At 41.6% G+C, this 16,274-nt stretch overlaps 1 protein-coding gene across 4 annotated transcripts in view; it reads left to right on the top strand.

The window, feature by feature from the left end:
* Nucleotides 1-16,274, top strand: part of eif4g1b (eukaryotic translation initiation factor 4 gamma, 1b) — a 52,821-nt gene that overhangs the window by 3,191 nt on the left and 33,356 nt on the right. The window contains exons 2-8 of one of the 4 annotated variants that reach the window (XM_033631218.2): nt 5,908-5,960; nt 6,168-6,289; nt 8,207-8,290; nt 9,925-9,957; nt 12,334-12,354; nt 12,915-13,109; nt 14,246-14,339. In XM_033631218.2, the coding sequence (XP_033487109.2) occupies nt 6,215-6,289; nt 8,207-8,290; nt 9,925-9,957; nt 12,334-12,354; nt 12,915-13,109; nt 14,246-14,339 (502 nt within the window). In that variant the 5' untranslated portion in view covers nt 5,908-5,960; nt 6,168-6,214. Of the gene's footprint in view, nt 1-5,907; nt 5,961-6,167; nt 6,290-8,206; nt 8,291-9,924; nt 9,958-12,333; nt 12,355-12,914; nt 13,110-14,245; nt 14,349-16,274 lie in introns of all 4 variants that reach the window. The other 3 variants (XM_033631217.2, XM_033631219.2, XM_033631221.2) reach the window with 3 other exon arrangements.

The following is a 16,274-nucleotide window of genomic DNA, read 5'->3' as shown; positions in this document are numbered from 1 at the left end:
ACCCTTTTAAGAAACTGCATGGTACCATAGAAACCTAACTCCTACTGTAGATAACTTTGGCACTTTTCTGCTTAGGTAAATTAATTTGAATATTGGCTATTGAATATTGAATATAGTTTATTCAAAATATGTTGGTTTTGCTGACAGGCTGGGGCAAAAACACTAGTCTGTTTTACACAACAGGCGTGTTGTGCCCCCTTTTCCAGCTTTCAGGCTAAATCTAAGCTATAGTTATCCACAGTTAAAGTGATCCAGATGAGTTAAGTGAAGCTTGTGACCACTGAAGCTTTTTAAGTCACTCAGTACTTTTACATGCACAGTTAAATGGAGCTACAATTACAGCTCGACTCAGCCATTTAATTGGACTGCTATCCTTGTCCCAGTATACAAGCACGGGACGGGTATCGATCTATTGACGTAGAAGTAGTGGAGTCAGACATACAATAGGTGGCAATACGACCCCTTACAGCTTGTCAGTATTAGACCTCTTTCAGGTTGACCTATTACGTCACAGACCATTCCATGTTTTCCTCCTATCCATGTATTTTTAAAATATTCAACTCTTTCAGCCGACACATCATGAACTGTGTCTCCTCGTCCGTCCAAAAATGCACGGCTCTGGATGTAGATTTCTCCATGCTGTTACCAGCTTCTTCTGTCATGCATTTAATGCTTTGACTTCCAGGTCAGAGTCCGGGGCAGAAACTGTGGAGCATGCTCAGAGCGCCTTGGTCAGTTTCTGATTCTGTAGCAGGTACTGTCATCACAGCCTGCAGCTCAGTTATTGGAGGAATTACTGACAGCATAAGTAAGGGGCAATACTAGGCTTCTACTAGATGCTAAGGAATCAGTGTTACAAGTACTCTTTAAAGTAACGATGTACAATGTATATTTGGCATTTCCAGAGTACTTTGATATCTGCAGCAGGCCACAAACTCATAAAAGCAGCCGTGTTTTTTCACTGACTTCACCAGGCAGTAAAGTTTGTTCAGCTCTCGGCGTAGATAGCACTGGGAAAAGGCCTTTTTCAGTAAGCAGTTATTTAACAACAGTTGCACTTGGTACAGTGAGTCTAGACGATGGTGTCTGCACAGAGACAGCGGTAAACTCACAGTGGCTACACCCTCTTTAGGTGACATGACAGCCAACTTCTTTAACAAACTATGTTCTCCCCCTCTCCTCCTCAGCGGGTCATGGGAGTTCACGCAGACACTTATGCAACAGTTGAAGGCGCATGTTTCACCAGCAGTGGTGCTGGTGGCTGGAGCTCCACACTGCTGCATGTCAGACCAGCTCGAATGACTATACTGTGTATGATTAGGGGGTGGAGTAAGGTGGGGGTACATTGTGCTGGCTCACACGGCTCCCCTAAAACATAGATTCCTGCAAAAATGGGAGCCTCTGGGGTACCCGTCTTGGCTATGTCTTTAGTGCTGCAGACTGTTCCCAGCATTCGGACTGATTAATCATTTTTATAAATTCTGCAAACTAACCAGTGTGGTGTAGACGGTGTGTGTCACTGGCCCAGCAGATGTTAAAGAAGCTGGCCACGTCTCACAACTGAGGGGAAAAGCATTCCTCCGTAAATCTAAAGGTTTTTATCAGTGTGCTCCCCAGTGAGAGGAGCAAAGCCTGTGAGGCAGTGTAGGTTGTTAGTCTGAGACCCTCTTTTAGCCTTGAGGTTGTTTACTCAGCATGTCTTCTCCCAGCTAGCCCTGCTCAGCCTGACAATCTCTCTGTCTGTGGATGAGCCTTTGAACTGCTCCCTGACGCCTTTCCACAGTCTCTCCTAACCTTAACTTATATTGTTAAGTTTCTCCAAGGCTCCAGTGTTCTCATGATGAGCTTACCATCAATTTCTGTGGGACAGTGTTTTTTTTGTTCTAGGGATTTCATGTGTCTGTAAGGAAACCCTAGCTCAGTTAAAATCCTTTATCTTTTTGTCTTCTTTTGTTTGTGTGTTGCCATAGTCATGGTAACAGTGGCGGTGATTACAACCATTTCTGCAGCGTGATTTCCTCTTTGAAAGAAAGAAAAAACACCCTGATTCATCATGACTCAGGCTTTTTACACTGCTGCTTCTGTGTGTGAGTGAGTGAGTGTGTACCAGAGAAAGTGGGTGTGTGTGTGTGTGTCAGTGACGGAGATAATGTAGGCTTCGGCTATAAATACCAAATGTGTCACTATTCCAACGGCTGTATAACCTACGGAGGATGATAACACTGGAATCATGAAATGACCCTTGAGTCAGTGAGGTGACAGTATTGCGTAAAAAAAATGTCTACCTAGTTTCTGCCATTGTGATATATGTTACACGTGAAGCTTTGGATTCTTGACTGGATCTGATACACTGAATTGGCGTCAATGCCAGTAGTGGCCTGATTAAACTGATCGTGTATCAGCTAACAGGCCCCACAATAAACAGTTTCTTAGTCACTATTATTATAAACTTATAAACGAATTATCAGTTTCGGTACACATACATAAAAGAGCACTAGTATCAGATCTATACTGATACAACACCGATACCCTAAATTTATCTATCAAAATCTGTACATTGCTGATCACATTTCCGGAGTTACATTTCCTGAGTTACAAAACCCTGATATTTTGTGTTTGCAGTATGGACAAGGAGTAATTTGTACGTTAACAATAAAGTTCTGACATAAATAATAGAAATACATAGTGTAGACTGAGCTGATGGTTTTGATATCAAGCAGATAAAGTTTAATGTGTAATGAGACATTATTATTTTGCAATGTCTTGGACAGTTGTTTTGGTCATGGATGGTTTTGTAAACGTGACTGGATTTAATTAGAAATCCTAGAAATATCCACTAGATCAGTGACTGACAAATGAAACGCTAGATGATTTAAGTGATTAGGTGACATCCTGACGTAAATACATTTGTTTGTCAACTGCCCTTGTTTTCCTGAAAAGCTAGTATTCCCTTTTGTTTGTCTTTTTCGGTGAAGGAAATGTACCAAAAATCCTTTACTTATTTGTATCCTTCCTGCCTCTGAGCAAAGTTAAACATTAAATTTCCTCCTCCTCCAAATATCAGACATTCAGTTTTGATCCTCAAAAGTTTCTTCTGCAGACAGTAAATTATACTTAGTTCAGCATGGCCTCTGGATGCTGTTGTTAAATGCACACTTTTTGCCGAACTTTAAGCACCAAACTGTAAGTGGAAACAGGCACTATGTGTTCTGTGAATGAGTGCATTGGTAATTTGGTCATTTTTGGTCTCAACAGTAGCTAATTATACAGTATTTTGTTCCAAAAAAACCCTAATAAATTACTATAATTTTAATTATATCACATTAGTAGTGACAGTGACAAATCAAAATTGAAGTTAATGATGAAAAAATATTGCTATATGATAAATAGAGCTTGCAGTGACATTTCATAACTTTACCCTGGACCCTTAAAGAGGAGGTTCAAGTATCTCAGGGTCTTGTTCACGAGTGAGGGTAAAACTACGCGGGAGTTGGATTGGCGGCGGTTTGGTGCGGCGTCTGCAGTGATACATGTGCTGCACTGGACCGTCCTGTTGAAGAATGACCTGAGCCAGACGGCAAAGCTTTTGATTTACTGGTCCATCTACATCCCAACCCTCACCTGTGGTCATGAGCTCTGGGTAAGGACCAAAACAGTGAGGTCATGGATATAAGCGGACGAAATGAGTTTCCTCTGTGGGGTGGCTGGACTCTGGAGCTTTAGAGATAGCGTGAGGAGCTCAGACATCCTGAGGGAGCTCTGGAGTAGAGCTGCTGCTCCTCCGTGTCAAAGGGGGTCAGTTGATGAGGTTCGAGCATCTGATCAGGGTCCTCCTGGGCTCCTTCCGTGAGAAGTGTTCTGGGTACGTCCCATTGGTAGGAGGCCCCGGGGCAGACCTAGAACACACTCAAGGGTTTACGTATCTTGCCTGGCCTGGGAACGCCTTGGGGTCCCCCAGGAGGAGCTGGAAAGTGTTGCTGGGGAGAGGGACATCTGGGGTGCTTGATTAGCCTACTGCCTCTGCGACCTAGCTTCGGATAAGCGGATGGATTAACAAAAATAAATCTATAATTAAAAAGGAAAGAAGTAAAAATATAACAGACCAGATAACAGTAAAAAAAAACAGATAGGCCTACACAGCAACAGCTAGGTCACGCAATTAGTAACGCAACAAATTGTTAACGTACACTAGGAGTGGTGGGAAAAAATTGATACAGCATAGCATCGTAATTTTTTTGTGTGGCAACACTGTATTGATACATTGACATTAAGTATTGATTTCTTTTATTATATAAAGCATTAATATTACAATTAAAAGTAAAATTTTTGGTAGTATGTTAGAATAATAAAATTAGTTGCAGTTTCAGTCCACTAGAAACATTTTGCTGAAATAAAAATGATTTTTAAGGCTTTATCTCATCAGATAAAACAGATGTTGACATTTTTTTCCCTTGGGGACGTAATATATGTTATATAGATATACTTAGCATGTCAGAAACAGTCTAAAATCGCAGTAATATTGAATCGTGAATAAAGTATTGTGATAATATCACGGTAGTATTAGGGGCCTGCTGTTGATTCCCACCTCTAATACATACGCTAGGGTGATTTTAACATGCATGTGCTGTTTGTTCATTTCAGGTTGATTTGGAGTTCTAATTTTACCCTGAAATATTTATTGTAACCTCAAATAACGTCTGCCTGGTCCACCAATAAGTAAGATAACTGCTGAACACATGCTTTGTATTTTAAAGTGGATCTGTCTGGGTTTAAGGGCAGAGCTGAGCATTTTTAGGCCGACCAGATGGATAGGAACCGACTTGCTAAGCTTGTATGTACGAGAGAAGGGGTTGGCTGAAATAGACCCTGTGGGCTTAACTGACTGTTGTAATGTGAGCTCCAGGTGTAATTTTTATGACTCACTTGCTTTACTTAACCGTTAGCATTGCGCTGGTGATGTTTGCTAACAACACCCACCTGAATTAATCCCAAGACGTTTGCAATACTCCACTTAAAGACACCTGAAACTTTACCTCTCAGGCCATTTCAAACTGTAAGTCACTCACCACCAATGAGCAGTATGAAGATAATTTTTCTGCCTTTAAGATCACACTGACATCATCAAGTGGTTGTCCAAAAAAAAAAAAAAAGTTGATAAAGAATTTCTAATTTTAATTTGCAGAGTAGTGGTTTTACTGCTGCTCTTCATTCAAACATTTTGATACCTTGGAAACAATTTTTTAGAACAGTTTACAAAACAACAATGAACTCTTCCTCCAGATCTTTCAGTTGAAGATTTTCTATAAAATTACTGCGACTAAAAAGCCTATGCTGCAGGTTTGTGGACTGATATCCAAGCCTGGCTGGGGCCTCTCACCCTTTCCTTTGAAACTTACACCTTACACCAACACGGTTATTCTGTTAGGTAAAATATTTATATTTAACACGCAATCGAGAACAAATTTGAATTTAAGTTTCCTGAAAAATATAGTGCAAAGTCAGGTTTCTTATTAAAAAATAATAGCAACAAATCATCGTTAAAATTTGCTTGAATGAAGCGTGGAACTGTATAGAATTATTATTACGCTCTACCTGTCATTTAAATTTATTTTTTTGTACTAGTACTGTCAACTTAATAGTTTGAAATACTGATGTGATTCTTCTAATTTATATATGTCCTTTCTTTTATTGACTTTGTTCTGTACAAGTCCGGTTTTGTTTTGTTTTTTGTTTTGTTTCGTTTCGTTTGCGAGTGAGACTACACTGTCATGTTGTCATCTGTGCTGTGTGTATTATTATTTGCCTGTAATTAATTTAACAAAAGACTATGTGGAATGTGCCTTGAGCCAAAACATGCTCATTTTAAACGAGGTTTCTCTTTCTGACTGTTTTTTTGTTTTTTTTTAGGAAAATACGTTCCTCAGTGTAACCACACTTGGGATCTTTAAAGATTCATAAATGTAAGTATACAAATGAGACCTATGCTGGTCTGTGACCCATTCTTTAAAAACATGCATCACACTGAACTCTATCCTCTCTGCTGCACATTGTCTTACACCGTCATAAGATCTCAATACTCTGGGACTGAATGTGATGATAACTCATTAAATGCCTGTTAGTTTTTATAAACAATGATCTATTTAACCTCCTGTTTTCTCCCTCATCAGATTTGTATACAGGTCCACATCTGCCTCCCCATGCAGAACTCCATGAAATGAATAAAGCACCACAGCCTATAACAGGACCCCCCTCCAACCCCCACCCTGCCCCCTCCCCTGGCCTTTCACAGGTAAGCAGCCCTGCTACTAAACTTCATCTACTTTGAAGACATGTTGCTCTATTCCACTGTTTCTCAGGGAAAAGGGCTGTGATGACACTGGCTGTGTGCACATAATGAAAAGCAGATCGCACAACAATGTACTCCCTCTGGTTGAAAATGGTTGCAGCAGCTGTGAGCCATTCTTTGGTATAACTTGCAACCATGAAGCAGAAAGTCCCACAAAACAGTTGTTGTACTCCATCTTGATTAGTATTAGTGTTATAAATAAATATGGCCATGTGTTGCTGCTGCTGCTGCTGCTGTGTCATCGTGTTGTCAGTCTAGTTTGCAGCATCTTCACTGTTGCCCACAGAAACTTGAAGTAGATACCCCATGTTCTTCTTTCAAAAAGAGTATCCTCAAATTCAGAAAGTTTTCCCTCCTCCTCCTGCTTAAGCTGGACTCAGACTTCAGTTTGAGACATATTTTTTTTCCAAATCACCCCTCCCAACAATCAGAGGAGAAATCCAATCTGGCATGCAGAGCCTATGACGTACCCTACACCGTAGCCTGACATGCACCTCCCCAGAAATGTAACTACACATTGCGGTGACGCAGACCTCCTATCTATTTTTGTAAGCTGACACCATTTCCCTCAGTGGAAACAAATCTTAAATTTACTTGTATTTTACATAAGAAACAGTAAATTGTGAAGACAATAAAGCCTCCACAAAATAGCATTTTAAGTCTTGTGTGTGATTTATCCTGGCTTCATATGAGCAGAGGAAATGTCAGCTAGCTGCTAGGCTAACTTATACAATGTAAAATGCCATAGGCTTGTGCTAATAACGTTAGCATGTTGTATTTGTGGGGAAAATGTGTCCAGATAAAATGTTTGTCTCTGAATGCTGCGAGTTATAGTGAAGCTGATTTGTGCACTTGCGTTCCAAATTGTCTCTATTAAGCCATGTTTAGTGTGTGTTTAATGTGTGTTTTGGGTGTTTTTTGAATCAACAACCCCACCGCCGATTAGTGTTTTGGAGGTGTAACTGCTGAGTGACACAGACAATGGTGTAGGCCAGGTGCGTAGGATCCAGTGTAGGCTCCATATAGAGCTGACGCACAAGTGTAAATTCGCCTTTAGGCCTCCCTTACTGCTCACAGACTTGTCGACACCCCCTACTCCCCACCCACCAATCATTTCAAACGTGTTTGATGTGTTGGATTTAAAACCTGGGCAATTATGGTAATGGTATGGTATGGTCCTCAAGCACGAAGCACCTGCCAGTGCTGCCAAGCAGTAGTAAATGTTGAAGCCTTTGAGGCTAACGTTAGCTAGCATTATAGTTTTAATATCTAACAAAAGTAACAGTTTAAATCTCACCTCCAGTTGTGGCTGAAAAGACAAACCATGACGACTGCATCTCTCCAACCATTTTCTCATCCAGGCTCGTTTAGCCTTCTGCTTTTGTCTTTCTCACAGCAAAGCACTGTTATCATTACAGCAAGTTTTCGCACCACGTCAGACTTCGTTTTGTTTACATCTGCTTCCCCATGAGATCACATGAGGTCGTGTATTCATGCTCCCTCTGGCAAGACAATCTTAAAAATATCCTGTAGTGTGTCACACGCCATTATTTGCAAATCTTGTCGTGTGTGCATGTTTGAGACTAGAGAAAAGAACAGCTGGGAGTTTCCCCCTATGTGAATGATGCAGCCAGATTTCAAAATGGGTTAGGATTTTAAAACTCCTGTAGTTTGAGCCCTGTGACCCAGCCCTGGATAAGTGGGTGAAAATGGATAGGTGAATGGATGTCACTACAAAAGTTAGCCTGAGGAGCCGTGCACTTGTTGACCACTTGTCTACTGTTCATCACTGCCTTCTCACTCTTTGTTTCTCCTGCGTTGCACTTTTCTGCTGTTAATATCACTTCCTGTCTCTTGCAGCCCTCATTCCCCCCTGGGCAGCCCCCTTCTGTTGTGTTTGCCACCCCGCCTCCACAAATGAACCCAACACCACAGGCCCGACAGGTAGGCCTTCCCACTGCTCACCCTGACCACAGCACACCTTCAGTGGTGCTTTGCTCCGTTCTAGAAAAGAATGAGGCCACTTCTTCCATCTTATATCAGAGGCAGTAGTTCTGTCAGCTAAACTGTGCCTTTGTGGTGCAGGTTATTTTCTGTGGTGCTTTATAAATGAAAAATGTGTTTTGTATAATTCCTAGCCTCCACTGTTGACATGTGAGTGACAGACAAAGCAGTCAGTTGTGATAGAGTCTGTCAAGGTCTTTTCTTCCTGCTGCAAATGTCCCCGTGTTTGCAAGTTTGGCACAATTGCTACTCACTGTCGCTATCTGAAATCTTCCCAGTGGAAAACGGAGCGTACAGTTTTCTGAATCTACCTGTGATTTTCTTACAATGACTGCATGTCTGTTTGCCTGCTTCTCTCCAGTTCTGCACCATTTTTACTGTCAGTGTCAGCCTGTCCTTCGTACTCTACCTCACAGAATACCACAGCTTAGTGTGCAATATGCTCACAGCGACCCTCTCTACATGATTTAAAGTCTTTACTTCCAGATGCTCCTGACTGACTGGAAGTAGTTTCAGCTGCATTTGCTGTAATTTATTAAATTAATTGGCAGAACCCTTTCTTGAGTGAAGTTGTAAAAGTTTCACATGCAGTCTTATTCATAGTTATTTATCATCTCCATTAAGATCTACTGTAATGATCAGGTAAATGATGTAGTTTTTACTGTTAAAATAATAGTGTAAATAAATTGGCAAGCAAGAAAAGGAAGTTGCTAATGAATATGGGCACAGCTGTCAGTTTCAGAAAGCTAAGACTCTTGTGTAGCCCTGTTTCCACCAAAAACTTTCGGTAAAGTACCTTTAGAAACAAAAGTAACCCCTGTACACATTTTTCTAGACCCTGGACCGGTTTAGCATTTCCACCATGAACGATACTCTTAAATGTGGGCGGGGTTGTTGTCACTCACTGCTCCATCGAGCCCTAACTGTATATCTTCAGTCATTTTTATTTGATTGAAGATCCGCTCATTACTAAAAGTGTATGTCATATAAGAGAGACAATAGAAACTAATGGAATGGTCATGCATTGAGTAACATTACAAGTAAATGTTCCACCTTAAAAGCTGCCGGCAGTCAGTCCAGTGAAATAAATTATTTTTTCTCAGCCCACTGCTGCTGCGAGAGGCAGCAAAACAAGTAATGTATAGTAAGTAATGTAATGTAAGACTTGCCACGGTATGAACAGTGGTTACATGAGCCTCAAAACCAGCCACATTACAGCCCTGAGCAGAGTGACCGTCCTCTACTGACCAATCAGACTGCAGTGTTCACAGCTCCACCTTTTAGTACCAGATCTGTGTGCTAGGTACCCCAACAGAGGGGGGACCAAACATGGGGACGCTAAGGAACGCTTCTGTTGGTACCATCCACAACTTTTCACTGTGGAATCGTAAAAAATGCATACTGTACCGCTTGGTGGAAACGGGGCTTAATTCTGTCTGATGACCGTCTGGACAAGAGCTGTACATTAGCCTTTGAAAAGAAGCAGAACTGGAAGAAGCCTATCAGTGAAGAGTGAAGCATGGATCTTGTGCTCTTGTCCTTAACCTCTGTCCTGTCTGCCTTTCCTCCTCTAGTTTGCCCCAGGGCCCAGGCCTATACACCAACAGGTACTAACAGCACAACTGACTAACATGAGTGGGGGTGGGGCGTTTCCTACCCTGTAACACATATTAGAAGCAGTAGAGATGATTGAGAGATTCCAAGGTGTGCTTTGACAACTAAAACCTTGGTGTGGCCATCTGCACTGAGAGCTACGCTAACGTTAGGTGATCTGTCAGCTGACCATCATCGCTTTTAGGAAATATTTATTCATAAAACTACAGGAAACTCACCAGAACAGTGTCTGAAACGTGATACACGTACCAGTCGTGGGCCCTGTCTACATTTATACAGATATTTTCCGTTTCAATTTAAATTTTAAATGTATTTATTTAAGAAGGGACAATGTACTTAAATCCACAGTTAAGCAAATGTAAGTGCACCTGAATTAGCTGGAGAGCTGGTATTCATCAGTACTTCCTTTGCCAGATGCTGATAGAATAATAGAATAGATAAAGAATACATTATGTACAGTGGTTAAAGACATAACACTGAGGTAAAAAGGCGTTCAGTACAGTTAAACGTGCAAGTTAAGCTTTAAATCAATTCTGTCCACACCTTATTTTACAAAATATCTCAGTCCACACTAGAAAGCAAAAACAACTCCAAATGCTCACCACTGTGAGCTGCCTTCCACAGTCTCCCCTTGTTACAAAGTTAGTAAAATCCACAGGCTAACATTTTCTTTTTCAAAACAAATACTGGAGATTTCATCACCGTTGATTCCCCTTCAGCATAAAGCCCAGTTCAGATCAAAGATTTGCCACGAGACAAAACTGTTTTAGAACATTGCAGAGAAAAGTTGCTGCGGTGTGAACTGGCCGGTCTGAGCTCGACTTGCGCCAGCTGATGGTGTCACCTGTAACTCAGCTGGTCAAATCACCAGTGGCTGGTTTTAGAATGTAAAGCTCGTCACTTGTTTCAACAGCCAATCAGCTTGTAGTGAAGTCTGCTGGTCAAGTCAAGTGACAGCAGACGGCGTGTTCGCTTGCTGCGGCAGGTGCTCTGTCCCCGCTGAGCCGTCTGTTTCCGTCCTCATGGTGTGCTGGTTTCAGACGGTGAGTTGCTGCTGCTGCTGCTTGCTGTATAGCACAGTCACACTCTTGAAATTGTCCTCACCATCTGCTGGTTCAACCAGGCCTAAGAACTGTGGTGGATTTCAAACCGCCAAGGCTGAGGTGGACCAAACAAAATTAGATACAGCAGACGCCTCAGTTTGTCCCAGTACTCGAGCAGCAATAATTGGTTAAAATGTAAAGTAGTTATTTGACAGAACAGTGTGAACAAAATGTAAACCAACCAGCAGACCACCATTGTTGTAAGTATTTTTGCTCCATTTTCATGACACAAAGCAACAATGGGCATTCAGGAATTGAGGAGATGTTGTCATCGTTACCTTAACACTCTGTTTTGTTCACGAACTCCATTTGTGTGTAGACAAGAGGCCAAAACGTAACGTAAAATATCAGTATATACGTAAGAAATATCTGTGTACGTGTAGGCCTCTTCTGTGGACATTTTTAAAAAGCAGTTAAAAACACATCTGTTTAGGCTTGCGTTCCATTAATTGTCCATTGTATCATCTCTGTATTTCGCTGCACCTTACTTTTTATTTGTTTTTGTGTATTTTGCATTGTTTCTGTTATTGTATTTTTTGTATTTCATCTTGTGAAGCACTTTGTGAGTCCTCTCTGTGAGAAGTGCTATATAAATAAATTTACTTACTTACTAGACAGGACCTCAGTTCCACCCAATTAAGAAATTAAAAATATTTTTTTTCATTTCATTAAAAAATATACAAAAAGCTCTAATAAACTCCTAAAATATAAATTAGCTTGATGGTGCAGAATTTTAACTACCGATAATAAATATTTGACAATATGTCATACCATGTCAGAAGAGGTATTTTAATAAAATATTTTATCTACTGTACATGTGGGAATGCATTTAAGTACTTGAGTGAATTACAGCTTAATATAAATGAGCAAGAGTGTCCTATATAAAGGTTTACAGGTGTTTTACCATCCTTTATAAATGCTGTGAGGAAGTGATAAGATTGATATAATCAAACAAACCAAAAAATTCAGCCTCTCTTCATAGAAAAAAATGTAGGTGATCAGACCCATCTTCCAGTTATAGTTCCTGAATTTTAGTTTTAGTAGCATCTTTTTTGAGAGCAACTAGACTCTGTGTATTTGGATTCAGGGCTCTACCTATTCTCTGCATGCTGCTTGTTAATTCACGGCTTGGCTCAGAACGGGCAGTTTCAGGGTGCTTTGCTCTAACTGATTGTGGTGCTCTCTCTTTCTCAATCCATCTCTTCCCACCCTCTTCTTGCTTCCATTTGATGTGTCTCTGTGTGATCTGTGTTTGCGCTGCTGAAGGGAAGCTTCAGGTCGCTACAGGTAACTCAATTTCCACTTTCTTCCAGTTTTTCCTTCCCCTTTTTCTTCCTCACCATCTTGAGTGCATATGTGTGTGTCTAATATTTGGCAGTGTTGTGCTTTGTTGGCTTGGTGTCATTTTGCTGGCTACGGCAGTTAGCTCCCAGGCCAGCAGCAGAATGTCAATGAGGAAGCTCTGAATGAACCAGCATTAGCTGCTTTATCTCTTCTGGCAGGCAGGGCCAATATGTTTCCAGTTGGAGTCTAGCCATAGATTCATGGACAAACTATGAGCCTAGCTATTAGGCCAGACAGACCAGCTCCACTTGGTCCAAGAGATAAAATCATACAGGGGCATGGGGGATGGTTTTTATGTTGGAGGTTTCAGAAAGGTAACTAATAATTTCTTTATTTGCTTCTCTTTTCTCTTCTACCCGTTTCCATCCGTTTTTTCTGTCCTCTCACTCACTGTCCATCCTCACCTTTCTTTGGTCTGTCATCACCTCCCCACTCCTGCTTCTCTCCCTCCACATTTCTCCTTCATCTCCGGCCATGGTTTGCTCCCACTGCCTCTTCTCTAGCCCTATTACGCCAACAGGGCCAGCCTGCCTCCCAGCAGTGGGCCTCGGGGCGTCCCTCCCAGCAGCGGCCCACGGCCTGTGACGCCCACCCACGTCTACCAGCCGGGCCCTGGCTCCCAAATGATGATGATCCCCGGGCAACAATTGCCCTTCCCCAGCTCACCACAGGGACCTGCCTACTTCATACCGGGACAGGTAGGGGGCACCGACCAGGGAGCGTTCAAGTAGTGATGCTGCCAAATGTTCTTTTCTTATCAGAGCCAGATGGTGTATGGGCGGCTAACACAATACACCCACCAAATTTTTTCATTTATCACTTTTGTAATATATATAGCTTTTGTTGTGTTGTTCTTGTTTGGATAAATTCTGTGGACATTCTATCCCCAAAATATTATTATTATTATTATTATTATTAACATTACCTTTTACACAGAAGGAGTTTTGTAGGTTGCAAAACGCGAGGCACACCGCACTGCCTTTTATTTTTAAATTGAATGCCACTTGTGAAAAAACACTTGCCGCGTCTTTTTATTGTTGCCAGGCAACCACCCCCTCACCTCCTTACCCTAACCTTCCTGTGTAACCAATCTAGCGTTGATGTATTTATTTCTTATTTAATTTATTTCACAGTTATTAGTAGCTAGTACCTAAAATGTTGAGGCAGAAGGTACTTGCTGTAGCTCTGGTTGAGGGTGAGAGGCTGTCAGCAGATAAACAGAGATCTGTGTGGGTACATGAGACCCTAAAAAAGAGGCTGGATCATGGGGAGTACCACCAGTTGGTCCAGGAGCTTCTCCTCCATCATGGACGTTTCAAGTACTGCACTTCACGCCTGTGTTTTTTATTGAGATCCTGGTAACTGCGGTTTGTAAAGTCGCATAGCTCTGGGTATCCAGCAACCACTACCACCAGTTTCTCCTCCATTGTTTACCAACTGTAAACTTGTTGTCATGACCACCACAGAAGCCCCGCCTCTCAAATCCTCTGATTAGACAATGGGGAAAAAAGCAGAGATGACGTGGGGTGCTTTTCTGCTCTTAGTTGAAGTTTTTTCAACTCGAGGAGTTCAGAGTGCTCCGGCAGAAACTCCAGGCAACTAGAGCGCGTAGCAACGAAAAAACAGTGAGCAAAAAGCTTCATTCTCTTTAAAAACAATTACAAAAAGCCGACTCCAGCTGCCAAAACGCTTTCTGTGTGATCAGGGCCTAAAGCTGTTTATTGTGAAGAGCAGGCAAAATATTTTGTTGTGCTCCTATGATTTATATTGCTGTTATAATTGTATTTAATAATAATGTCCTGTCTTCCCCGCTCTCTCTTCTTTGTTTCCATAGTACCGGTCGGCAACCTACGTGGCCACGCCCCAGCAATACCCAGTCCCAGCAGGCACCCCAGGCTTCTACCCAGGCACCAGCCCCGCTGAATATGGTACTTATGGTAAGAGGCTCTACCTGGGGCCTCACCTGAGCCACTCACACACAGAGACACTCCGTAGGGTTTTTAACTGACACGAGCCATCGCTGACCCAAGAACTTTCAAACTTAGGCTACATTCATACTTATACAGTTTAGTTTGACAATGCACAACTAATTTTAAGTTCACACCCAGCATCCACACTAAAACTCCTAAAACAGAGACTTTGTTTTAGTTTTAAAACCCAGGGCTGCATTTTAGTCTGTACAGGCAAAAATGGACACTTTTAAAAATGATGCAGACACCTATGTTTGCGTCCCCATTTGGTCTTATCAGTCACAACATGTCAAGTGACAACATTGTAGCTAGGTCTACATATCTTTTGTGATTTTATACTTCTTGTGTGGGTACTCCTTTCCCATCTCAGTGGCTTTGTCCTGTGATGGATAATGTTCTCAGCTGGTACTGCTCTAATATTGCCGTATTTGCTTTGTAGTGACTCCCAATCTGTTTTACGCCACCTTGAGCGCAATACCTATGTTCATTAACACTTCCACCTTGCCTTTGGTCCAAGCAAAGACACCTCTGCTCTTGCTTTTTGTCATCTACGCAGTATTTTCTGTAACTAAGCAACCAACCGTAGAGGAGACAAACTGCTTCCTGTTTGTCGCACATGCCCAGTGTACTTGAATGGCCATGTGATAATGTGTCTTCAGGTGTGTTAATATAGATGGAGATTTTTCTCGGAAACTGTGCTAAAACGCTTGTGTGAACGTTCATCGTTTTTGTTTTAAAGCTCGTTTTGTAAAGCAAATGTGTAAGTGTGGATGTGGCCTTAGTCAGTCAGAGCACCAAGTGATTATGAATGTGAGAAGAAGTAGGATGCAAACACCAAACTCAAAGCATAATACCTCATAATAACACAAGAAAAAGCATTCAGCAGAGTAACGGGCGTTATAGCAAGCTAACAAAGGTATGCAAATATAAAAATCTACTAAAATCATCAGAAGTGGTCACTAATAACTGGCACATCCTGTCTATAAAGGCAGTTGTTTTTAATTATTTTACTTCTCATCTCCACCTTTCTGCAGCCGCTGTAATCCTGATATTTTTCAGGTTGTTTGTGACGCTCTCAGTTGTTTGGAGATCTGGGCTTTTCCCATCTGCTGCATCACTTTGACCTTCACCTCAGCTTTTGATACAGAGCTTGTCTGTTTGTTTTGTATTTCTCCTCATGGCAGTGTTTGCCTTTCTTTGATTAATTACAGACTTACTGTATTGCTCTTAATTATGGCCATCTTTATCTCAAGTCAAACCCAAGACATCTCATCAGTGCCTCTGGCACTTCTTGTTGCTGGGGACTAGTTCATATGAAACGAGAAGTAATAGCTGAGTCAGAGGCAGGAACAAAACGTATTGTACCTGCTTAGAATCAACATCCCATCATGAACACACAGAGCTGCTCTGCTCTGAAGAAGATGAGGTAGCAGAATGTTTTCATGTAATCTGAGAACCAAAGAACACCAAAATTTCTCTAGAGCAGTAGTTCCCAACTGGTCCAGCCACAGGGTTTAGATTGCTTCTTAGTCATTAGTGCAAGGTCCACAAAGTTTAATACACTCAGCGTCATACTTGTATTTGGCCATGTTGTCAAGCTAGTTAGCTGTCTGTTAGTGTTGCACGGTATATCGGTACTAAAATAGTACTGCGGTACTAGAGTATTCCAAATGGTACTATACTGCATTTGGAAAATACCGGTACTTTGAAATTGATTCAGTTCATTAATTTAGTTAATTTATTTTACTCAATTATGCACACAAACGCCTTTCTTGTTCCTATTGGAGCACAGATTGCGCAAGTGGTGTGTATGACAACACCTGTATCAACATTCGCAGCTGGCGCACGTGAAAAAAGACAAGAGAAAGTCTGCCTCGCAAAGGGAGACAACAC

Source organism: Epinephelus lanceolatus, chromosome 4 (assembly GCF_041903045.1).
Source record: "Epinephelus lanceolatus isolate andai-2023 chromosome 4, ASM4190304v1, whole genome shotgun sequence".
In the NCBI taxonomy this organism is placed as follows: Eukaryota; Metazoa; Chordata; class Actinopteri; order Perciformes; family Serranidae; genus Epinephelus; species Epinephelus lanceolatus.
This window is presented reverse-complemented; position numbering and strand designations above follow the sequence as displayed.